At 59.1% G+C, this 24389-nt stretch overlaps 3 protein-coding genes across 3 annotated transcripts; 1 reads left to right on the top strand and 2 right to left on the bottom strand.

Moving 5' to 3' along the window:
- Positions 1–896: 896 nt before the first annotated feature.
- On the top strand, positions 897–2181 carry SSTR5 (somatostatin receptor 5). Its single transcript, XM_090279184.1, has one exon. The coding sequence runs from the start codon at positions 897–899 to the stop codon at positions 1992–1994; it is 1098 nt and encodes a 365-aa protein (XP_090135310.1). The 3' UTR covers positions 1995–2181.
- A 7241-nt stretch (positions 2182–9422) lies between these two features.
- C1QTNF8 (C1q and TNF related 8) lies at positions 9423–11824 on the bottom strand. Its single transcript, XM_090279374.1, has 3 exons — positions 11717–11824; positions 10688–10898; positions 9423–9973 (listed from the first exon to the last, which is right to left on the bottom strand). Exons 1-3 carry the CDS (start codon positions 11822–11824, stop codon positions 9423–9425), a joined length of 870 nt encoding a protein of 289 aa, XP_090135500.1.
- Positions 11825–15712: 3888 nt separating this feature from the next.
- Positions 15713–21153, bottom strand: TEKT4 (tektin 4). The gene is made up of 6 exons (XM_090279183.1): positions 20620–21153; positions 19083–19153; positions 18527–18670; positions 17602–17824; positions 16800–16954; positions 15713–16027 (listed from the first exon to the last, which is right to left on the bottom strand). The coding sequence occupies exons 1-6, from the start codon at positions 21151–21153 to the stop codon at positions 15811–15813; spliced, it is 1344 nt and encodes a 447-aa protein (XP_090135309.1). The 3' UTR covers positions 15713–15810.
- Between the last annotated feature and the right edge of the window lie 3236 nt (positions 21154–24389).

Here is a 24389-nt window from a genome sequence, read left to right as displayed (position 1 = left end):
CACTGGAGCAATGGAGTGTATGCCTCCCAGCTGTGATGACAGCACATTGTGCAGTGGTCTCTCAGGTCGTTTCCTTGGCCCAGTAACATTAGTGCTGCTGTGAGTAGGCTGGCTGGCAGTTGTCGGGGGCAGGGAAACCACCTTCTCTCTGACCACACAGCTGGAGCTCTGTCAGGATAACACAGATGCTGCCTACCAGGGGATGCTGTTTGTGGGAGCCAGGTGGACACTGGCAAAGCCTCTGCAGCCTGAGGTCTAGCTCCTTGGTCACACAAAAGGCCTGGCACCCTCCTGACAGATACAGGAGGTCACCCAGAGTCCGGCTTTGAGGTCATCCAGGAGAGCAGGGCTCCATGGGCATTGCTACACTTCAGGTGGCATCTTGGGGTGTGAAGGACTTGCCATGCCAGCCAACGTCTTGGCCAGCTAATTATTCCTCTTGGCCCTGGGGAGGGTCCCTGAGGGTCCCTGGGGAGGGGGCATCTGCAGTACTCAGTCTCTTACCTGTGCGGCAGTAGTAGTGATGCTGCAGTGAGACGGGGCTGGCCTCAGACTGGAGGATGGCTGTTTGAGGGACCATCCCGGGGAGGTGGGGGATATAGGGATGGTCAGGTCTCTGCAAACCATTGCAGTATCAATAGACGGCATGTCGATGTCTCAACTCACAGCAGCTGTCCCCCAGCTCCTTCTCTCCAGGCTTGTTTTCCAAACAATTTGCTTAATGTGATTCCCAGCCAAGTTGAACATGAATAATCATGTTTACCCTACGACTAGGGTAATCCTGTACCTCCTGGGGTAGGCGGGGCTGTGGGGAGGAAGTGCCTGGCTATCGGATTAATTGACCACATCCTCCCTTCTTCTGTAGCAGAAAGGATAGTATTCTGCCCTTGGTGGCTATGGAGCCTCTGTTCCCCACCTCCAGACCAGCCAGCTGGAACAGCTCCTCAGTGGCCACCAGCGGGGGCAGCGAGAACTGGACAATGTCAGGACCGGTGCCCTCACCAGGGGCCCGGGCATTCGTGGTGCCGCTGCTCTACTTGCTGGTGTGTGCAGTGGGGCTGGGTGGCAACACGCTGGTCATCTACGTGGTGCTGCGCCATGCCAAGATGAAGACTGTCACCAACATCTACATCCTCAACCTGGCCGTGGCTGACGTACTTCTCATGCTGGGGCTGCCCTTCCTGGCCACACAGAACGCTGTCTCCTACTGGCCCTTTGGCCCTGTGCTGTGCCGCCTGGTCATGACGCTGGATGGTATCAACCAGTTCACCAGCATCTTCTGCCTGACCGTCATGAGCGTGGATCGCTACCTGGCCGTTGTCCACCCCATCCGCTCCACACGTTGGCGTCGCCCACGGGTGGCCAAGCTGGCCAGCGCTGCTGTCTGGGCCTTCTCGCTGCTCATGTCTCTGCCACTGGTGGTCTTCGCAGACATCCAGGAAGGCTGGGACACCTGCAATCTGAGCTGGCCAGAGCCCGTGGGTCTGTGGGGCGCCGTCTTCATCATCTACACATCTGTTCTGGGCTTCTTCGGGCCACTGCTGGTCATCTGCCTGTGCTACCTGCTCATTGTGGTGAAGGTGAAGGCGTCGGGCGTGCGTGTGGGCTCCACTCGGCGGCGCTCGGAGCGTAAGGTGACTCGCATGGTGGTGGTGGTGGTGCTGGTGTTCGTGGGCTGCTGGCTGCCCTTCTTCATCATCAACATCGTCAACCTGGCCATCGTCCTGCCTGAGGAGCCCGCTGCCGCTGGAGCCTACTTCTTTGTGGTCATCCTGTCCTATGCCAACAGCTGTGCCAACCCTGTGCTCTATGGTTTCCTTTCTGACAACTTCCGGCAGAGCTTCCGGAAGGTTCTGTGCTTCCGAAAGGGCTATGGCACCGAAGATGTGGACGCCACTGAGCCACGGCCTGAGAAGAGCAGCCGGCTACAGGAGGCTACTCCAGCCACACACAGCTCAGAGGCCAATGGGCTCATGCAAACCAGTAGATTGTGAGGACTGCTGGTGGGCAGCACCTGGCAGCCCCTGCCCCTGCCTGGCCTGGAATTCCCACTGGGCCAAGCCATTCCCTGAGGTTTGGGACCTGCTGCGGTGCTCCCCAGCAGCCTGAATACTCTCCATGGTGTGAGGGCAGCTGTCTGGGACGAGGCTGTGGGTCGTTCTGCGGTGACAAACTGCCACGTCCAGCTGTCTGTTCTTGTTATGTAGGCAGGGGTTCTGGGGCCTTAGTGGGTGGGTGAGAAAGGCCCAGGGGTCCCAGGCAATGGTCAAGGCATCTCAGCCTTCCAGTCCTGCCCTAGCCTGTGTCAGCTTTCCATGCCAGGGGAATGGCCATTAGCGTGAGCTGGTGGTTGCCCACTCAGCCTCCACCGTCTTGCCACATGTGTCCCTCCTCAGGTCAGCCCTGTATCACCTGGTCAGCATCAAGTGCTCCACTATGAAATTAAAGACTCTAAGTGTGCTGGGCTGTGGCCTGTGCCCCCTGGCTCCCGGCACCTGGGAGCTTGTTGACTTTGGACATTACAGATGTGAGGAACAGAAGGTGAAAATGCCCCAGGGCAGTGAGAGAGTGATGGATGCCAGAGGAGACTCCAGCCGCTGACCCACCTCCTGCGGCTCCATCTCCCTTCCTGCTAGCCACAGTCCCCTGCTGGGGGGAGCGAGGAATGGAGACTATAAGTTCCATGGTGGGAGTGTGTGGGGAAGGCGGCAAGTGTGGAGGAAGAGTGAGGAACTGAGATTGGCGATGAAGAGTCAGCCCCCAGGTTTCTGGGTGAATGGGTGGGGCACAGGTGTCCAGAGAGGCTCAGTGCAGGGGGCCTGGGTCCCCAGAAGAGACTGTCCTTGGAAAGGGGCATGTGAGGACGTGGGATCCTACAGTTATCTCCTCTGCTTTCAGCAGGGACTTTGAGTTGAAGATGGAGGAGAGATGAAAGCAGGAGGAATATCCAGACAGCAGTGCGGGGAGCAGGCTCTCAGTGCAAATAGCAGCCATCTTGAAAAGACTGTGTGGGTAGATGCAAATGCCAGCAAATGCCAGGCCCCTGAGGAATTCTGTGTCCCCCAGACTAGAGTAGTCCCATCTACCCTCTAGATATGCCAGCAATTCCCAGCAGCTGGGTCCCAGAAAAGATACCTGACATAGCCTTGCTGGGGCCCAGGGGACCTTGGTCCTCTACCCAGCACTAGAAGGAAAAGGTCCAGGGTATAGGGACTGACTCAACCCACAGACCTCCTGCCTGGCACAGCCCTGATGAATGCCACCTCACTCAAGCTTCCTCCGTCAGCCCAGAGCAGGATCCAAACCCTCAGGAGGGCACAGGGAGCAGAGGCAGGGGAAAGGCCTGGGTCTTGCCACTGACCCCAGATAGAGGCCAAACCCTGGAAACTGGTGTAATGAGGGTGCTAGTGTTTGAAAACCACTCTCCTGAATAAATTAGAGAATAAATGTTTGACTCCTTCCCAAAGCAAATATTGTCCATGGAGCTGAGAAGCAGGTGCAAATCAGAGCGCGTGGATAGGAGGAGGTGGGCAACCACTCAGCTAGAAGTGGTCAGTGGGCCTTTTGAAGATTCCTTAGTGGAAGGTATAAACAATAGGGATTAAAAGAATTGATGAGCATTTGCCTTGGGGCTGGGCAGGGAGACCCCTCTCACTTCCTAGGAGGGGCAGGATCTGAATTTGGCCTCAACGGATTGGGGAGGGGCTTGTTTGGGGCCCCTATCCTTGGGCATGTGGGGACCTGGCTGCCTCGAGGGACTCAGGCTGTCTCCACTACTCCCGGGCTCAGTTCCAGGGAGCAGGGGCAGCTCCTCCATGTGGGGCCCACAGAACCTCAGACTGGAGTCACTGGTGGCCAAACCCACCCTCACCCGCCCTAGGGACCAGCATCCCCGGGAGGGGTGGGTGCCCCGGGAGAAACTGAAGTTGGCCCAACCTGCTGCCTGCACCCCTCGATCAGGCCTCCTTTGGATCTCAATGCAAAGTGCAACCCCCCAGAATGACTTTGGGAGTGAGCAGATGGCTTGGAAACCTCCACCCAGATCAGTTTCTCCCAATTGGTTTAAGTGCACAAGCTCCCTCCCCAGGGCCATGCCAACTGAGAGAACCTCTGTGGGGAGTACAGATGCCAGCAGCATCCGGATCTGTTCCTGCCTGAGAGGGGTGTGCATGTGTGCATATGCATGTATGTGTGCGCATGCATGTATGTGTGCGCATGTGTGTGCTCATGCCCTGGGGCCTGATGGACCCAGTTTGGGGAGGAGCCTGTGGGATGTTCCAGGGGATTCCGGGCAGCCCATGGACCCTGGGTCCGGGGGGGAGCTGGGAAGAGGTGGTCATTGTAGACAGTCCCTGATGCTCAGGCGAGCGTGGGCCACTGAGTGGGAGGGAATAAGGACCCTCCCCCACGGCCTGTCATGGACAGAGCAGGAGTTGCCCAAGAGGGACATGAGCCCTGGGAGCCAGTGGACCCGGAATAATGGGTCTGGGGATGCAGCCCAGCCTGGCTGCTGCCCTCCCGCACCCAGCACAGGCTGGGGACAGCTGTGGCGGCCACAGAGCCACCACACTGCTTGCAGGTCCTGGTCCCAGCCCCGAGTGCAGCGGGTGGGGTGGCACAGAGCACACACCCTCTGGTGAACATGACCTGTTTTATGGGCTCTCTCTCTGCATCGATGGGTTTTATTGGCTCCAGTGGCTTCCACAATGACCTTGCTCAGGAAATCCGGCCCCCGGAGGGCAGGATGAGGTTGCCTCTAAGATGGGGCGCAGAGGCAGGAGGAGTCTGTTTGCCTGGCAGGGCTTGGCACAGGGTGGGGGTGTGGTGCAATTGCAGCGTAGCCCCCTCAGGCACAGCAGGTGCTGTCACCCCACAATGGGGGAGACCAAGGCCGGCCTGCCCTGGGGTTGATAGAGGCTGCGTTCCCAGCCCAACTCCTATCACATGATGATGTCGGGGTGCCCTCGGTGGAGTCCTGAGCAGGGGTCAGGAAGGCCCACCGCCCCAGAAGTCTTGGGGCAGAACAAGTGGAGGAAGGGGAGACATCAGGAAGGACTTACCACAGGAACGCAGGGCCACAGAGATCTATGATGTCCTTTGGGGAAGGAAGCCAGAGTGATTGAGTGATATTGAAAATAAGATCTTCACTGGTCACTTACCAGGGCTCCTAAAGAACTGTGGATCTCAGGGCTGGATGGAGATGGGGTCCTGGAGAGACAGCTGGATCCAGGACCCACCCCTCCTCCACCTAGCCTCAGGGGCAGGGGCTGCCTTCTCAAGCCCAACTCTGCCACCTCCTCTCCATTGAGGCTGCAGGCACTGCCTGCCCTCTATACACTGGCCAATGCCATCCTGGCTCCTGAAGGCTGCTCTAGCTACCACAGCTCTGAAGGTTTTTTTGTTGAATGAGTAACTGAGTGACATTGAATGAAGGGGGTTCTGCCCAGTTGGGAGCCTTGCCTTGAAGGTCCTGTGACTGCCCAGGAGCCTGAGAAGGGCCCCCCTCCCTGCCTTTACCTGTCTTAGGGCTCTCACCCTGCTCCAGGCACCTTGCTCCTCCCTGTGCTAGGCCCACCTTCTCACCCCTCCTTCTGGTTCTGTATTGTATCTGGAGATGAGGTTGCTGCTATGCATTTGCCAGATATGCTGATGGAGGTTAGAGGGCACCATCTGGGCATGTTGGTGGGTCCTAACAGGGGCGGGGGGCAGGGACTGCACCTGAGCAAACCTCCCTCTCCTGACCCCTACCTCAGGGTGTGGGGGGTTGGGGTGAGACCCTTTTGGAGAGGATCTCGTCCTTTACGTTTTCATACACACGTAGAGGGGCTGGGGGAGGGTTTATGGAGTAACCACTAATGGGGTTTCTTTGTGGGTCATGAGAATATTCTAGACATAGATAGAGGTGGTAGTTGCACAACCTTATGAAAGTGCAAAAGGCTGCTGAAATTGTTCACTTTAAACTGGTAGATTTTTGTTATATGAATTTCACCTAAATTTTAAAAATGAATGTTTTATTGGAATTCCACTGCACGAATAAACTGACTCCCAGACAGGATCCCCTCTCTCAGGAGAAGGTTGCAGCGCTGTCCCTGTATTCGTTTTTCCAGCTGTCTCTCATGGCACATGCATGTTCATTCCAGTCACGGCTGACTCACACAGCGGGGGCTTCCCCCTTGCTGTTCCTGTTGCGGTCAACTCCCCTTTTACCTTCTAAGTGGTCAGGGCAGCAGCGGGCCCCATTGATTCCTGTGTCTCTGGCCTCTTACCAAGGGCATCATTTATCACCTTGCAGAGATGGCGAGCTTGCCTCATCCTGCCCCCCATCCCCAACTCATGCCCCGAGTTCTCAGTCATTGTTTGCTTGTTTGTTTTTTAATAAATGAACCTAGAGGGTGTGTGGGTGATACCAGCACTGGTTTCTCGTCCTAGACTCTCCGGCAGTGTCCTCTGGACCATTCCCTAGTGTGTGCTGAGACTCTCGGTGGGGCCTTGGCCACATTTAAGACATGGCTCCACACCGCCCCTGACTCTGAGGACAGGGTGGCTTTGGCACTTAGAGATTGTCTGATGCCCTTCTCGGCCTGACCTACTCTGGCCTCCTGAGTCAGCAGCACGGAGTAGAGCCTGTCCCTCGAAGTGTGGCCAGCCTGCCCTAGGGCCTACCTGTCCAGGCTGCTCTAACAGCTGGATTCATACCAGGAGATTAAAAGGAGGTAAAGCAGCTATGGAGCCTGCAGACCTCCCCTGCCTAGGGCGACTCCTAGCCCTGCACTCTAGGCCCCACCTCTGCTGCTCTGGGGACCCTGGCAGGTGTCCTCAGCAACAGGCTGGCTGGAAAGAGCACGAGCTTTGTTTGGAGCTGGCAGACAGGGGCTTCCCCCCTGGTCCCTCCTGGTCTCTCCTGGCCAGACTGGCCCACAACACACAGAGGGTCTGGGGCTCCTGGTCAGGGTGGGAGAGGAGTCCAGGGTCTAGAAGGACTGAGGGAGACCAGGAGCCTTCCAGTTCCTCTGTGCACACCCATTCCTGTTCAGGCACCTTGATCTCTACAGCAGAACCCTCTGTGCCACCCTGTCAGCCATTAGCACTAGCTCCTGATGTGCCCACAGGTTGCCAGGCACCCTGGGTGTTTCCAGCTATTTCACCCATAAAAGGATACCGGTCAAAGGGCCAAAGTACAGCCCGAAGCTCAGCCCAGGGCCTCCTCTCAGACCCCTCCTCTCTCTAGCACGGCCTTGGCTTCACCAGCCCAGACGTTCTGCCCCTCGTCCTTGGCTATAAGGAGCCTCCCCCCTCCCCCCAGCTTTGTTGCTACCTGCCATGTACCATGGAGGGCCTGGTCCAGCCTTGAAGTTCCAGGGTCAGGGATCTCCTTTGAGCTCTCTGAGGTGCTGGGTCTCAGGGCATAGACACTTGCCTGTCCTGATATCCTTGTTTGTGGCTTTTCCAGGGCAGGGTCCTGTTTTGTCTGAGCCCAAGACCCACTGTAGGGGCCTCTGGGCTGGCACGGGGGGTTTGGAATCTCAGCCTCACCCACGTCTTCTTCCTTGTGGAGCTGCAGGGCCTGAATGTGGGACATGAGGATTTCATAACCGTGGGCCAGGCTGTGAGTGGGCCCTCAGTGGACATATGTGGGGTAGGATCCATGGTGTGCTGAGATGTGCCCACTGCTCAGGGGGCTGCAGGCCCAGGCTTCAGGGTGGGCAGCTGTCAGAGAGCCCCTCTACTCGCAGACAGGCCCTGCAAGGACAGCAATCCTCTTTCCAGGCCACACTTAGTGGGGTCAGTCCAGCCAATGGAGTGCCAGCTCCAAGCGCCACACACACTGGGGGATTCTGCATACTGCTGCCAACCTCCATTTCTCCACCTGTCTAGGCCTTCGTGACCACGTTCCCTCCCTCGGCTCTTTGCCCACCAGTGGGTGGGTAGGCTCCTGGATCAACCTCAGTTCAAGGGTTTATGTTCCTGTGGAATAGCTGAGCTCCATGGTGGCCAGGGAGGGCTACTGTGTTCCCACTGTGTTCCCTTCCCCAGTGCAGGGACAGGAGGCGCCTGTTTGTAAAATGGATGAGAGGATCCCCACCCCCTATTTGACTCCTCCCATCAGCTGATCATTGTCCTAAGAAAGTTCCCCAGCCCCAGGGCCCCATGGATGTGAGGATTATTTCATGATAGGCTGGGGAGGAGCAGCCGGGCCTGGCCCTCTGTGGGCCCTGGGCCCCAAAGGTGGCTGAGCACTGAGGGAGGCCTGGGCCTGCCCAGCACCCATGAGGTCCCAGGCCGTTGGCAGGGTGCCTACTCCTGGTGCATCTTTGGGAGAAAGGGGCTTGAGGCTGCCACCAGCTACCTCCTACCACCTTCTGCACCCTGGGTGGTGGTCTCAGGACCCTCCTTCTGTGAGGGCTCTGGCATCTCCTGCCCAGCCAGCTAACCTGCAAATCCAGCCCGCTCCACGTGGTCTGGGGCCTCAGCCAGCTCATCAGGGTCTGGTAGTTCCAGATGCTGCTCCTGCCAGGGCCCTGAAGGCCTCACTGCCCCAGAATCCCCGCTCAGGAGGGAGTAGTCATGGGAGGAGATGCCAGGGGAGACCCCACAGAGGAGGCAGCAGAGGGGCTGGGTAGAAAGTTCAGGAATGGCCAGGGGACACAGACTCAGAAGGGGCTTTAGGGTGGGGCAGCCTGATGGCTTCAACCTGTGGGGTGGATGGAGGCCACTGGGGTGTGGCCCACCCACCGCCCCAGCTCAGTGTTCTTCACCACCAGGCCCCAAATTCAGCCGTGCCTAAGCGTGAGGTGTGGGGATCCCAGGGGCTCTGGTGCACATCAAGGTATGGTCTTTCTCCACTGTGCAGCTCATTTCAGACAAACAAGGGGACTCCGGGAGCCCCAGACAATCAGCCCATCAGAGCTGGACTCTTTGTTCACCAGAGAGCATGACTCTTGTCCCTTCCCACTTGCCGCCCTCTAACACCCATGGAATTTAGCATGTTTCCTGCTAGAATCAGCCCCGAGAGGGCTAACATCTGCATTTGACCCCTGGACTCACCAGTGTCCAGCCCGGCACCCAGTGGTGCTGGCACAACCCTTTATAAGCAAGACGATAGCTCAGCCAGGAGTCAACCTCCATAGCACCTAGGGATGCCCCACCCACCCTGCCACACCCAGGGTCTCCAACTGGAATTTTTTGGTGGGAACACTTGGTCTGTACCCAGCCCACCAGGCTACCCCAGAGGCTGTCTTGTTCCTGTCGCACCCCTCAGCTCAGTGTCTGCATGCAGTTGGTGCTCAGTGAGTACACACAGTCGTAGCTCAAACAGGACCAACACCAGTCTCAGATGTGAGGGCAAGGTCAGGCTGGGCGTGTCTGGGGAGTGAGTGCCATCAGGGGCTGGCAGTGGCAGTGTGTGGGCCTCTCTGAGGCAGCTAAACTTTGGTGGCAGGCTTGACCAGGTGGCCGCTGAAAGTGATGTAGAGGTCCCCGTGCTCACTGTATATTGCGTTACCCTGGTCGCGCTGGAACATGCGTACCCAGACAGTGTCACCTGAGGCTAGCGGCAATAGCAAGCTCTGGGTCTGCATGATGCTGCGCTTGCTGGGCTGTGCGTACGGCATGGCTGTGACCTGCTGGTTACACATGATGTGCAGGTAGGTCACCTTGTAATTCCAGGTGTGCACAGTGAGGCTCCGGAAGTACACACCAGGCACAGTGCAGAGGAAGTGGCCAGACACCAGGTCAAAGGCGTCATCCAGATTTACCAGTTGCATGTCAAAGGGCACAGTCTGGAAGGCGTCAGTGCTGTGCAGCCCCTCATGCCGGCCCATTGAGAAGGCTGCGTAGGTACACTGGCATGGGGTGCCCGGCGGCCCCACCTGCCCCTTCTGGCCCTTGTGGCCCCGGAAGCCCCGGGATCCTGGTGGGCCTGCCTTCCCGCTCCTACTGGAGCGACCTCTGGCCCCTCTCTCACCCTTCTCACCTGCAGGGGAAGCGGGCAGAAGCCTCTGGTCAAGGCTTGGGATCCATTGCTAACCATCTGGCCTGTGAGGGACCTCACTTCCCTGAACCTCAGCCTCCCTGTCTGTGAGATGGGTGCTAGCCCCTCCCTCACACAGGGCAATGAGAAGCCACACCCCACAGCTGTGGCTGTTCTGGGGTCTGTGCAGATTATCAAGTGGGGACAGTGGGACAGTGGAGATGATGAGGGTCCAGGCAATGGCCAAAGGAAGGGTCTGAACTGGGCTTTGAAAGACAAAAGGCCTGGGAAGTGGTTAGTCAAGTCCAACTTCTTGTGGCCTGCTGTCCAGCCCCAGGATGGTGCCCTCCCGAGCCCAGCCTCTCTTGCCTTCTCCCAAGGGGGACCCAGCCCTCCCCTCCCCACGTCCAGCGGGTGCTGGGCCTGGGAGGGCCAATGCGGGGTGGGTAAGCAGATTGAAAGGAGCCTCAGGTTCCCTCTCTTAACAGCCCCCTCCCAGGCCACCTTGCTTCCACTTGAGGGAAGCAAGGCTGTCAGGAGCAAAGAGCCACCGCTCACTGTGTCACACAGGCCCCAGGTGCCTTCCTGGAGCCACTCTGATAAATCAGGGCCTCTGAGCTTAGCTTTGCTCTCCTGCCCCTCTTCCCTATGTCCCTCAGTGTGAGTGTCCCTGTGGGGGTAGGGGACAGGGTTGGGCTACCTCTCTGTGACACTCACCTTTGAAGGTTGAGATGTCAATGGTGGGTCGCACATGGGGCAGCTGCACCCACTTCTCCCCATCAATCTCAGGGGTGTATGAGCCGGGGGCAGCTGGGACCCAGGCCTGGCCACAGCAGGACACACATGGCCTCTGGGGCAGCCCCAGGGTGGGCCAGGTAGGCGGCGCCAGGAGGAGCAGAAGGGCAGGTGCTGCCGTCTGGGCCAGGGCCTAGGAGATGAGGAGTGGAGGGAAGAGCAGCAGAGAGCATCTGAGGAGATGCCCCACTGAGCCCCCAGACCCCGCAGCAGCCAGCTGTGCTCCCTTACCTGGGGAGCCAGCAGATGGGACCTATGTGGGTCCCTGACAAACATTACTAATGGATCCCCACATTCTTTCACCCAGGCCTAGATGTGGCCTCAGAGTCCTCCTGCAGCACCACCAGACCTACCACCAATCTGAGGGGCCTGCACAGGGGACAACTCACACCTGTCCTTCCAGAGGCCCTATCAAAGTGGCCCAGGCAGCCCTACTCAGTCTGAGCTGGTATTTCTGAGCTTCTCAGGGGCTGCACCCTCTGTAGGCCCCAGTCCCTTCCAGGGCCTTAACTCTGGGTGTAGCAGGCACCTAAGGGCCTGCAGTCTAGGATCCCTGGCCCCCAAAGCCCCCATGGCTGGGGACCCTGCACCTGGCCTGTCAACAGGAGCTGCCATGGCAGAGGTGGGGCTCTGAATCAATACTCCAAAGCCCCTGCCCTCCTGTGGCCTCAAAGAGCCCTTGGGACAGGACGCTTCAAGGAAGGGCAGTACCCCAACCCCTGAGGCTGGGCCTGGGTCCCAGGTTGGGTGGGGCCATGTGAGGCAGTTTCTGCCTATTGCCTAGCTGGGCAGAGAGCAGCACCCTAGTCCTAAGCTCCCAGGGGAGAGAGGGAGGGCTACTTGGGAGGCTGCCCCATGTGGCCCCTCACCCTGTTGTGGAAAAGATGGTATTTAATCTCCACCAGCCCTGGGCCTCCTGCCTCCTCAAACCCTCCCCTAGGACACCCTAACCCCTGGCTCATCCTTGCCAGGTGGGGCATCACTTCCCAGTTCAACCAGCAGCTCTTGGAGCCCCTTGATGAGCCCTGCATACAGCTGGGCCTCAGTTTCTCCTGGCATATGGGCCCTACCTGTCCTGGTCTCTCTCCAGGGGCTGCATCTGGGAGGCTCAGCCAAAAGTAGGTGTATGAGGTAAGGGTCCTCCCTCTTCCCTGTAGCCTGGTCTTGCTGAGCAAAGACCCAGACACCCTCCTCTAGGGAGCCCTCTGGAATTTCAGTCCTGGGCAAGGTCCTTCCTCTTGCACGGTAGGTCTGAGACCCACTTTTAGGCTTAGCTTCCCTGGCATATGGGACTCCTTTCTCTCCACCCACCTCCCCACCCCACCACCGGAGTCCAGGAGACCCTGCAAGACCCTTCTGGACTTCTCCCATGAAGGGATCTGACAGGAGTCGGTGTCTCCAAGGTATCCCAGCAGTGCCACTGGAGCTCCCACCTTGCCCCACTGGCAGTTGGGGATCCGGGGCATCCAAGCCACCTGGCCTGCCCAGAAGACAGCCTGGGTTGGAGCCCCTGTCCTGTTGGGGTCTAGGGGGAAGCACAGACCCCTGGAAGACTAGCCTGCCCAGGGTGGCTATGAATACCCGACTCACCCCCATGCTCCCTGCTACTGTTTCACAGTCGGTGCTGCTGCCGTCTGCCTGTCTCCAGCGTCACTGCCCCAGGCGCCCACAGCTTCCCCTGGGCCATCCAAGACCAACAGGCCTCCAGCCAGCTTTGGAGCTCCCCGCAGGAGACTCACAGGGCCCTGCTGCCTGCCACAGCTCTCCCTCTGCCAGCTGACTGCCTGCCAAAGGGTCTGCACAGCCTTGTCACAGGGACTCCCAGGGACTCCTGCCAGCCCAGTTCGGGTCTGGGGGCCTGGGGTGTCCAGGACTGGTGGGTTGGGGGTAGATGGTGCCATGGGCTGGCTGCCTCCTCCATTAAGGGGGCAGTGACTTGGGGGAGAATTGAGGTGACCAGAACTGCAGCTGGGAGGAGACCACTCAGGGGGCTGGAGGCCAACGTGGGGTGGGGCAGCCCTGGGCCCAGCTGGTGATGGTGACAACTTTCTGTCTCTGGCTGGGAAGTGAGGGCTGTGGATGGGGCCCAGAAGAGCAGTGTCTGGGCAGGCCCGTGGTGTATGCCCCACGCCCTTCCAGGTCAAAGTACCCAGCAGATCGAGAAGCCTATGATGACACCCTGCTGGGGACGCTCAGCATCAGCCGACCCTTTCGGTGGGTATGTTGTGTCCTTGTTATGCCCGTCAGTGGGAATGACTCACAGGGCCCCCCAGGCAGTGTCAGGCAGGGGCTTCACCCAGCATGAACCTGCAGCTGAGCCCACGCCAGGGCCCAGCCTGGTCCCTGCTTTGCGTCTGGACAGCTGGACACTGGACCCAAGTGCAGAACCCTGCACCTTGGTCTCTGGACATGAGGACATGCAATTCCTGGGAAGTGTACCCCATATACAACAGCCAGGCCACCGGTAGAAGGGGGCACCCACCGTGGCCTGGGAAACAAGCTGGCTGTGGACAGCTTGAGCTGGCTCACCCATTTCTGCTGCTCCAGGCACAGCCACAAGTCCAGCCCCCTCCACAGCTCCCCCACCCCACCCCTCACTGATGACCAGGGAGGGCCAAGAATGGGAGGAGAGGGGGCGGCTGAGGTGGTCCCACCTGTGGGGGGCTTCCTGTGTCAGGCTGAGGGTGAGTGGGGCTGGTAAGGAAGGGCTTTGGGCAGGAGCTATACCAGCTGGAGCCAGTTCCCAGACTGGCCCCGTCCCCCAGGAGAGGGCAGCTCACTCCAGCAGCCTCTGCAACTCCCTTTGGGGACAGCTGTCTTCACCTGGAGGGTGGCACAGACAGAGGGGGTGTGAAGCCCCGAACTCCTGAGTGCTGACTCACTACCCTGCAGCTCCTGCAGCCCCAGTGCCTTGTGCTTTGGCTCTGAGACTCGAGGCAGTTCAGCAGGTGGCACTCGAGGCCACGAGTGGCCCAGGCTCTAGCCTCTCATCACCATGTCCCTGTAGAGCTGCTGGGCCCATGGCAGTCTGAGGGCTCTTCTCTGCCCACCCATTATGGCCTCTGAGGCTCCTAGAGAAAGGCAGATGTCCAAGCTCTGCTGCTCCCTGCATCTGAGCCTTGGTTTCTCCACCTGTAAGGGGGCACCCATGGGCCCAGAAGTGAAGTGAATGCACCCTGTGCTAGATGGGCGCAGGTGAAGCAGAGCCGCTGGGGTTGCCAGAGGCTTCACCACGCTGTGGGGCTGATATCCCACCCTGTGCCTCCCACTGCCCACTCTCTGAGCAGGGAAGCCCCCCACCAAAAGAGATGGGCACTCACTGTGAGTCCCCTTGGGGTAGCAGACAGTGAGTTAAATGTGCCCTGTGTGGTGGGGCTGGGTGCATTTGTTGCAGCAAGCAGGCAAGCCAGGCTCCGAGTGGAGGTGGTCAGCAAGCACCACGGGTGACTCAGCGGGTGGCAGGAGGACAAGTCTCCTGGACAGAAATAGCCATCGCTTGGACAAGCTGCCCAACATCTCTGTGGCAATGGGAGGGTGGTGGGTGTTGTGGCCCCACAGGGTCAGCTGCCCACAGAGGGTCCGCAGAGGCCGAATCTCTACCAGTAGCCACTGGCCAGCCTGAGGTGGACATAGATGTCTGTCCCCATCCTAAGCCCCACAGAGAGCCTCAGGGAATTTGATTTGTGGCCTGGAGCCATGGCTCAGCTCCAGGGCCTGGTCCTTGGTCTCTACAGGGCGACAAAATTTCCAGCCTCACCGATGGCCAGCAGAGAACTATAGACAATGAAGCCTAGTCAGACAGACCCCGGGACTGTGCCTACCACCCTCCCTGCTGGTGTCACCACCAAGTTTTAGAGATGATGAGCTTCAAATGCCCCCCCCCCCCCCGCCTTAGCTCCCATCAGCTGCTGCCATCCAGGAGGCCTGCACGAGAAGACCCTCAGCACTGATGGGGACACTGCCTTGGCCACAGGGTGTTAATGGGGTTTAAGTGGCAGGAGTTCGCACAGTGTGAGTTATTATCTCTGAACCTCTTAATGGATGTGTCCCTGAGAGTCCTATGAGCTGCCACTGGGGAACAGACAGCAGTGGGGGTTGTGGGGAGCACAGCAAGGGGAGCCTCACTGCCACCCACCTCACCACACTGTCTGGTCCTCCCTGAGGACCACAGTTCTGCCCAGAGAAGTGGACACAGGGTACAGGGTGGCATGGGGTCACGTGGGCAGCAGGGGCTCTGCAGTGTCCTGATGCCCACACCTCTGCCTGACTCACTAGCTGGCTAAGGAGGGGCCTGGACAAGGACACTGCCGACCCAAAGGTGACCAAGGTGGCTGGGCATGGAGGCCCCCTGGAGCCTCAACTTCCCCAACTTCCAGGTCAGGGTCTGCCTTCCCAGGTTCCCATCCTGTGCCAGGCGCAGGGAGAGGTCTTACGAGTTTTCCTGGGAGGCCACTGCCCCAGGCCTGGCCTGGCACCATCAAGGGGTGTTGAGGCACTGCATGGATGCCCGAAGCCCCCAGGGTGGAGTCCTTCAGGGATGAGCCAGGCTGCAGTGTGTCCTGACACTTCTGCCCCAGGCTCACCTCCCGCTAATGAGGGGAGAGTCTGTTGGCCTCCCCATGACAACATCCAGGGCCCATGGAAGAAAAAAGCAGATTATTGTTGCAGTGACCAGAGGCTGTGATGAGTGGTGTGGCTTCCATGGGATGAGAGGTGACCCTTACTCTGAAGCATCCTGCAGGTGGCCCAGGGGGGCAGAGAAACCATCTGTGCCTTGGCTATGGCTCGGAGCTGGGGAGGGGTCTGGTCTCACATGGTCAGCTTGAGTGATGAGGTTGGGCCTCTACCCTCCTTGGCTGACCCCTTTCTGCAGGTAGGAAGTGGGCTCAACCTGAGCACGAGGAATTGCCCCTGCAAAGGCTCCACTCTGAACCCATGTCACAAGTGGAAAGCTAACATGCTCTTTATTTGAGGGATAGGGGACACATTCCCGCCTGAGTCTGGCCAAGAACAGTGGAGCCGCTCTTCGGTGGTGCCAGCCCCAGTCACTGGTAGCCAGCTAGTTGGAGGACAGTGGGGTAGTGGGCACAGTGGGTCATGCACTTCTGGCGGTCGATGAAGATGCTGTTGGTTTTGACGGCAATGTCCTTCTCCAGGTTCATGCGTGTGTCCTCCAGGTTGCGCAGTGACTGCTCTGCTTCTAGAAGCTTCTCCCTCAGTGCTGAAAGGGACATGTTCAGCTCTTCTACCTCACTCACCAGCCTGGGGGATTTGGAGGAAGGAGGTGTGAGCTGGGCTGTTACCAGAACACTGGGCCTTTGGGCTGAGATGGGTGAGGCCTAAGATTCAGAAGCTAGAAACCCTGGCGAGGGGTCTTGGCTCAGATGCTCAGCCATAAAAGGAACCCAAAGGTTAGCCCGCAAGCAGAGCTGGGGAGTGGACTGAGGCCATGGATTCTTGGTGTTTGGAAGCAGGCTGGACCGATCCCTTTGGAGCTGAGTAAAGCCCCCAGTTTCCTAAACAGACCGAAAAAACAGGGAAGGAGGAAGACCAAGGCAAGCAGGGTGGGGGTGGGGGAGTAGTTGTGCTCCCAAGGGCAGCTGGGCACTTGCTAAGGTAGAAAAATAAAAGGCATGATCCCGTCTATGGCTCCAGCCCAGGATGTAGGTCCACTGGGACATCAGAGGTGTAGACTGGTCTGTGACACAGGTGGACTCAGCCTCTTAGACCCTGAGATTCCTCACTAGGAAGACTGCACAGCACCGGGTGAAGTGGAAAGTGCCCCACCATCCCTGGCACTCAAAGCCCTTTCATAGTGACCCCCATGGCCCATGCAGCATCCAGCCTGCTGGGTGGGAGTGAGGACGCACAAATGCCTGTGTGTGTGAGCTGCGTCAGTGATGCCCCAGCGTCTCCTCAAAACATCTGCAGGTCTCTGTGCATGGGGGAGGGGTGTTCATGGGGGTCCCAGAGACTGAGGGAGGCCTGGAGGGGCCTAAGTAGGGGGGTGGCCCAGCTTGCTCTGGGACTGTACCTGAACTGGGCAGAGTCACGGCACAGCTCTATGTTGGGCCGGTGCGAGCGCTGGTACAGGCGAGTCTGAGCCACCTTCAGAGGCACCTCCTTGTCCTTGATGGCCTGCTTCAACGCAGCCACATTGTGCTCCTGATCTGTTATCTCTGCAAGCGTCTGCACACAAGACAGTCCCTATGGGCCCCTGGCAAAGCAGGCTGCCAGGATGGGCCAGGCCTCCTCCCTGAGCCCTGGAGCTGCGTCCAGGAAGCAACCTGTCCACTGGCTCTGGAGGAGGTCCAGAGGCAGGGAGGACATGCACAGCTGCCTCGGCCCTCCCAAGGGCACCTAGGGGGTCGGGCTGAGAGAGCAAACCCGTTGTCCAGCAGCTCTGGCCTGAACTCACCCTTGGGGTCACCAGCAATGACCCTACCCACCAACCACAGAGAGCTGGAGGCAGCAAAGGCCACCTTAACAGCCTGGGATCAGAGCCCTGCTGGGTCCAGATCACCTCCCATTTTCCTTCTGCTTGCACCTGACAGCCTCCCCTCATCCGTCACTCCAGTAGATCACCCCCATTGTCGCCTAGTTTTTCATTGGTTTAGTGGGGGGGGGGGGGGGCTACCTCTGAGGTCCCTCAGAATGGGAGGGCCAGAGGAAGGGTAGTGGTGAGGCCAGGTCGTGACCAAGGTATAGTGGTCAGTACAGGGGCAGGAGGCCCAAGGAGCCTGGTTTCTCCCCGGTTATGAGCGCGCAGAACCCAGGGCTGATCTGGACATGGCCTGGATGCGGCCTGGGTGTGGTTTAGGTGCCTCAGGATGCACCTTGTGCAGGTGATGCTCTAGCTTGTGGCGTGTGTCCTCCAGCTCCTCCAAGCGTTGCCCAAAGGCCAGGTTTACCGCATCGCACTGCAGCCGCAGGTCCTCAGCAGTGTCTCGCAGAATGCAGTCAATGAGCCCCCGCAGGTTTAAGGAGGCCAAGCGCTCACGGTCGGCGCGGAGCAGGTTTTCCTGTGTGAACTTGGCCCATGTCTCTGGCGTGGAGGCGCTGCAGGCCAAGAGTGGGCCGGAACAGTGGTCGGTGGGGGCACCTGCCAACGGTTCCAGTTCCCACCAGGCCCTCCCCTTGCCCCCGTGCCCTTTGCCCCTGGCGCCAAGCACAAACCACCAGCGCCAACCACAGTGCCTCCCCGCACCCCATACCGTCTCACGTGTCTCCTGGGACCGCTACCCCAGCTCTTCCCGGCACCCCCCAGCGCCGCCCCGCGCCCTCTGCGCCTGCGGCGGCCCGCATGCCCAGTCCCGCTGCGCTACAATGGGCCGGTGGCCTAGCTCCCCCTGCCGGCCTCTCGCAGAGCTGCAGGTCAGTCCCCCTTGTTCTTGTGATTCCCAGGCTCCTCCAGGCCTCTCCTCCATTCCCCACCCTCCTCACAGCCCCGTTTCCGGCAGCCCCCAACCCCCGGCCCTATCTCCCTCCACAGCACCCCCAGCCCCTCTGTTGACTGTATGGTGGTGGGCACCTGGACAGGGGTCCTGATCACTGCTCATCCTCAGGAGCAGAAGAGGTGCAAGAGGGCCATCAGTGGTGAGTACCTCAGGGGCCGAGGGCGGGGGGGGGGGGGGGGTTCTGTGGAGGAACCCCAGCAGAGGAACCAGGAGCTGAGACAGGACCTGAGGGAGGCTGCGAGGGCAAAGGTGTGGGGACATGGTGTTTGTGCGGAGGATCCCTTGGAGGAGCTGGGGGGCCCACCTCTCCTCAAACTTAGTGGAGTGCAGGTGGAACTGCACCTCCGTGCTCCGGTTGTTGTATCCGGCGCAGGTCTCGTCAATGTTATAGGCCTCCACCTTGTCAGACCAGTCCGTCTCGCACATGTTCTTGTGCTCCCGGTTCAGCCTGGGGGCAGTGGAAAAGAACCTGAGTTAGTGCACAGTGTTGGGGGAGCTGGGCCTACTGGGGCACTGCAGGGCAAGCCCCCCCCCCCACATAAACAGCAGGCATACCTCATCTGCCTAGTGTGGAGTCTTCAGGACTCCAGGGCCCACCTAGCCAGCAGTGTCTGAGAGCAGCTGCCCTCTCCTCCCCAGGATGCTGGCCTGGGCCATATGGACACCCAGGTCGCCCAGCCATGCAGGAATCTGCTATTTCCATACCTACCTGGTGCCCCTGCCCAGCCTGGACCCCTGGCTGTGACCTGGAGCAAGGCCATACCTTTCTGAACCTCAGGGCCAAGTCACCCTGACTTCCTGCCCAAAGCCAGCCTAAGGGATAGGGGCAGAAGGGGTCATCCTACCAGTAGGAGACCCACCGGATCTGGTTCACAGCCTGCATGATGGTTCTTTTCAGTAGCTCCTGAATGTTCTGGATGAGCTCAGCCTCCTGTGGAGAAGACCACATCCCTGGTGAAGATCTGATGATAACAGGGCTGCTGTGTCCCAGTGTGTGCACTACTATAGTAGTTCATGCACTACTGGGCCATTGGCCTTGGCTCAGGACAGAGGGGCTTCACCTGAGATTTGGGAGGTTCTTGAGCACCTGAGTGTGGGGGGTCAATTGTGGGGGGGGCATGGAGGGAGTTGGGGACTCAGGGAAAGGCAGGAGGGTGAGGGACAGGACTCAGGGTTCTGGCCTGAGCTTGAGGGGACAGTTCAGGGGATGTCTTGAGCCTCTGGGCCAGTGGTTTGTCTCTCTGAATCTCTCATGCTTGCCCACATCTTGCAGCCTGTTCATAGGTGAAGCTCCCAGGCTCCAAGAGGTGTGGGAACTTTGCCTCACCAGTATCAAGGGCCTGGACTGGGTAACCCCTTGATTCTAATGTGGCTTTCCCAGGAGAGATCCTACCAGGTTGTGAGGGGGAATCCTTATGGAATGAATGTAGCCTCCTATTCTTACCCCATCCATTCACACCACTGGCAGGTACCTGGATTTCCACCACAGGTATCCTTGGGTGAAGGGGACTCAGCTTCCTGGAGTTCAAGGTCAGGCTTAATCTGCATGATCACAGTGACCCAAGGGACTGCCCAGCAGGTACCAGAACTTGAGGTAACCAAGGGATCAACCACTGGATGCAGGTGCCACCAGGACCTGACCAAGAACGGCCTTCTGACCCTGCACATACTCCAGATTTCTGGTGGCTGCCTCCAGGACTCAGTTCAGGCCCTACTCCATCCTCAGGGTTTATGTAAAGGGGTGTGAGGGCTTGTGGGATGGACTGACTGGGCCCTGCCCTGCCTCAGTGGCTTCTGACCATCCCATCAGCCAGCAAACATCCCCAACACACATCCCTGGTGTGAATTCTGCCACAGCCTGGGCCCTGCCTCACCTCCTGTGTGAACCATAATGAGGGCCACTGCAGGGGCACTGGATATGAGGTTGAAGGGAGTGGACAAGTGCCAAGCTTCAGCCCCAGCTCCTATATGTGCTTGAACCCCAACACTGGTGCTCCCAGGCCACGTTGTCCCCAACCCAGCCTGTGTGGGCTGCAGCACTCCTTGCAGGGAGCCCAGCCTTACCCCAGGCCTCCTGTGAGAACCAGGCTGTGGGAGGGTCAGACCAGATACTCTTAGTGGCAGGGACAACACCTCCCTCCTGGGCAGTCTGAGCCCTGACCCTTCTTCCTGCCTGGGTTGCCCCAGCGCCCAGTCAGTTCCGATTCCTGACCTACAAACATAGCCAGCTTCTCTTTGCCTATGTGTGCAGAGGGGTATGCGCACCAAGGCCTCTGCCAGACCGTGTTGTGCAGATACCCCTGTGTCCACCATCAGACCCTATGCAGGTCATTCTCGCTGCAGGAAGGTGAGGGTGGCCTGGGCCTGTGGGTCCCCGAGAGCCAAAGTGGCTCACACCTTTAGTAGCTCCATCTCCACATAGTCACGCACGAGGTCGGGGTGCTGGCGGCGCTCGCGGCACTGCAGGTTGTCAGTGGTGATGGAGAAGAGCCGAGCAGTGGCATCCAGAGCACGCTCCAGCCGCTGCTTCTGGGCCAGCAGCAGATCAGTCTCAGCAACCAGCTCACCCACCTCATGCTGCAGCTCTGACTTCCAGCAGTGTATGTCCTGCAGGCGCTCACCCACCTTCCGGGTAGAGTCCTGCTGCGTTCGCTGCACCAGTGCCCCCGTCTCGGCAGCCAGCTGTCTGCTCTCATGGCGCTGCCTCTCCGACTGGTCGCGGTCGGCAAAGGCCTGGTGGTAGGTGGCATAGCAGTTCTGGAACCACTCATCAACCAGATACTTGGCTGTGCGGAAGCCGGCAGTGGCCAGGCCTGAGGACGTGTAGGCACCTGTGTTGTGAGCCACATCATACAGCTTGGGGGGCAGCTCGCACCCTGACACTGTCTGTGGGGCAGGCTGCTTGGTCAGGAGCACATCTGTCTGAGCCATGGTGCCACTGGCCTGGGGACAGGTGGGTGGGTAGGGCACTTGATACAGTCAGCAGGGCAGCTCTGGCCACTCTGTCTGCTCTGGCCACTCCTGGTCTCCAGGTCTCCTGGAGACAAGTACACAGGTATACGCCATCCTGTTGCTGGGCAACCGGAACCGCTCCCCATCAACCCTCTTAAAGAGCCAGGCAGGCCCTAATATCACCCATCCTGGCTGGCATCTGGCTGGAGGAAGCATTGCACCTGGGACCAGAGGTCTCAGTGGGGCCTCCCCTGTGGAAGTATCTTTGATGGGGAGTTGAATTCAGCCTCCCTTAGGTGCCTGCAGTCAGATGTCTACATTTGCTACACTTGGGAAAAGGCACATCTTGTCCAGGGGATGGTACCCCAAGGCCACCCAGGGCCAAGCACATAGCTGAAGCCTGGTGGGGGTGGGGGACGGGCTAGAAATACGCTTGGTCTGGGGCACATATCTTCCTCATCCCCCATTCTGAGTGGGGTTTCAACACGCGGATGATGCCCCACATGGACAGCAGAGGGCGCCATTGGCTGTAAAATGCCATGTTGGGGGACAGGCCGGTGGTTTTGGGGTCCTCCCACTTCTGCAGGCCCCTGATCCCTCCAGCCACTGCTCCTCCCACAGGGCACCCCAACCCCAATCCTCTTAGTAGGATACCATCTTGGAGAAGCCCTCCCCTCCATCATCCTGCCCCTGCCTCACACCCACTAGGGCCACAGGAGGCCCAGAACCTCCTCAGACACATTAGCCTGCTGGCCTCAGCTCAGAGGTGCCCTCCTCCCTAGGCCCTGACCCTCTGCACTGTCACTCCCCAGTGTGCTAATGGCATTGACACCTCGTGGCAGAGAGTAGGTGCTTTATACAAGTGGAGCTTGAGACTTTCCCAACCCAGAGTGAGCTAGAGTCTGCTCTCATGGGCAGGAGATCAGGGGACTCAGGGCTGATGTGGCCCGAGGGATGTCTTCAAGCCTCTGCACTTCAGTTTTCCCAGAGGGAGCAGACATACAGAGCCCATTCAGGGTTGGGAACACTATTCACCCCTTATTTAGAACCTGCTTGTCACACAGACTCTTTCCTCTGTGGTCAGAGCATGGTCGAGATGCCTGGGGTCTCCTCCCAGGAACCCTTGGGAACACATGGGCTGGAGCAGAGCTTGGTGACCTTGGATGACCCTGGGCCAGCAAGGCAGAGGGAAGAGGAGTCCTGCCTGTGTGGCGGTCCCACTCTAACTCACCTTGTGACATGGCCTCCAAAGCAGGGGCTCAGGGCCGACCTCACCCACAGTAAGGCTGGACCAGCAGGATTTTGCCTGTCAGGAGGCTGGACTCCCATCTGTCAACCGCAGACACCCCCCCCCCCCCCAGGCTTCCTTGATCTGGCCCTGACCTTGTCTTCCATGTGGCCAGGCAGTTTCTGAGCCTCAGTTTTTCCATCTGGGGAGTAGGTTATGTCAGCCACTGTGTGGGGTTGAGGTGGTCACAGGCAGTCCAATGCTCAATGCTGGGAATGGTCAGCACCCTCCTGGCTCCTTCCCACACTACGCAGTCCCCCAGGCCTCAAGGGGTCTCTGGGCATGAGTCCCCAGTCAGGCCAATGGCAGGGGCCATAGCGAGTGCAGCTGCGCAGGCAGGATGGGTGTGGTGGTGTGCTGGGGTGGGCGCTGCCATGTTTCAGTGTGGAGTGGGGGGCACACTGGCTTATTGGATGTATTTGTTTCCAAATTGCATTTGCAACTGGAAAACTGAGTCTTGGCACATGCCAAAGTTCCTGGGGACGAGGTCCTTGCCTGGCACCCTTCTCTCCAACAACGTTCTGACAGTGGCTTGGAGTGCGTAGTGTAGTCAGGAAGCCCAAAGGCTCTGCCACTTCCCTCTAGTTCCTGCTGGTGCACCCCTGGGGATGAGGCACTCCTTCCTTCCAGGGCAGCCCTGCAGGACCCCACGGTGTGCTTCTCGCTCTGGGGTTGGCGCTTCTCATGAGCCCAGGCCTCTAGGGGGCCTGGGCCTGGGCCTGCCACTCAGGAAGAGGCAGATGGCATGGGAGATCCTGGGGGCATAATGACACCCAAACCTGAGAGTTTGCATGCTGGCCCTGCACCAGTGCTCCCAGGTCTCCCGCACCTGGCTGTCACCCGGCCACTGGTGTTTACTCTTCCTTTGCCCAGAAGGGACACAGTCACAGACAGACCACACAGTTGGAAGGCAACAGGCAGGATTCACATACAGACCCTCAGCTCAGCCTCGGCTCCAGAACCCCAGCAGGAATCGATAGAGAAGATACAAGTCCGCCGTTTCTGGGAAGCCCCTTCACAAGATAGGGGCAAGCCCGGGTCTCCCCCCTGCAACTTGTACCTTCTGCACCCTGTGGGTAGACCTTCTGACCCCAGCATCCCTCTTGTTATGGATTTGAGGTAGAACAGGTCATCTGGGCCCCTAGCACACAGGAAGTGAGTTTCCAAGCAGTTGGTGGTCACAGAGAGTTCTCTGTCTCTATCAGCACCCGAGTTGGGACCCAGACAAGAGGAGGGCAGGGCCAAAGTCACCAGACTGCAGTGGGGCTTATGAAGAGTGACAGAGGACAGGGGCACAGTTTCATGACTGGCATCCCTGTGACAGGGACACTGAGGAGGGAAAGTGCCTACCCAGGGCCTGAAGGATGGACCAGAGGCTGCCCTGGCCTCCACCCTGAGCTCCCAGAGGGCATCTTGCAGACCTGGCCTGAGGCCAGTTGGGAGGTGCCTGCAGAGCCAGTGACCACAGTGAAATCGGGGTGGCCCATGCCCCAAAACAGCCTCTGGGGCCTTCTGCAGCACCATGCATGGTGGTCCTGGTGGTTCCAGCCCAGCCCACCTGAAGCCCCCCTCACTTTATCCGTGGCTCAGAAATTACCAGATGGGGAAATAGGAGTCTGTCACTTCTCAGCTCCACAGCTTCCAGCACTCTCCAGGAGGCCCAAGGTCACAGATGGGAAGGCGGAGGGGCCCTGAGGGACTTCAAGGTGCTGGAGCAGAAACTTGGCCATCTGGCTTCCTCAGACCCCCATCTGCATCCTCCCCTATATGAATGAAAACTCAAGGAGCTCTCTGACCTCTGAACAGATCCACCTGCCATGGGAGGGCCTGAGGCACGTCCCTGTCTGTCTTCCTCTGGAGCCAGCAAAACCTTTTAATAACAGAAGGATTTGAAGTGGCTCAGACAGCCCTGAGCTGGGACATGGTC

Source organism: Furipterus horrens, unplaced genomic scaffold (genome assembly GCF_987537825.1).
Source record: "Furipterus horrens unplaced genomic scaffold, mFurHor1.1.pri manual_scaffold_5, whole genome shotgun sequence".
Classification (NCBI taxonomy): domain Eukaryota; kingdom Metazoa; phylum Chordata; class Mammalia; order Chiroptera; family Furipteridae; genus Furipterus; species Furipterus horrens.
This window is presented reverse-complemented; position numbering and strand designations above follow the sequence as displayed.

Coding starts and splice junctions, on each gene's coding strand:
- SSTR5 (XM_090279184.1), top strand. CDS start 897: ATGGAGCCTCTGTTCCCCACCTCCAGACCAGCCAGCTGGAACAGCTCC.
- C1QTNF8 (XM_090279374.1), bottom strand. CDS start 11,824: ATGCCAGGAGAAACTGAGGCCCAGCTGTATGCAGGGCTCATCAAGGGG. Junction 10,899..11,716: donor CTGGCAAGGATGAGCCAGGG/GTTAGGGTGTCC, acceptor CTCATCTCCTAG/GCCCTGGCCCAGACGGCAGC. Junction 9,974..10,687: donor TGACATCTCAACCTTCAAAG/GTGAGTGTCACA, acceptor CTTCCCCTGCAG/GTGAGAAGGGTGAGAGAGGG.
- TEKT4 (XM_090279183.1), bottom strand. CDS start 21,153: ATGGCTCAGACAGATGTGCTCCTGACCAAGCAGCCTGCCCCACAGACA. Junction 19,154..20,619: donor TGGAGATGGAGCTACTAAAG/GTGTGAGCCACT, acceptor TCTTCTCCACAG/GAGGCTGAGCTCATCCAGAA. Junction 18,671..19,082: donor CAGGCTGTGAACCAGATCCG/GTGGGTCTCCTA, acceptor CACTGCCCCCAG/GCTGAACCGGGAGCACAAGA.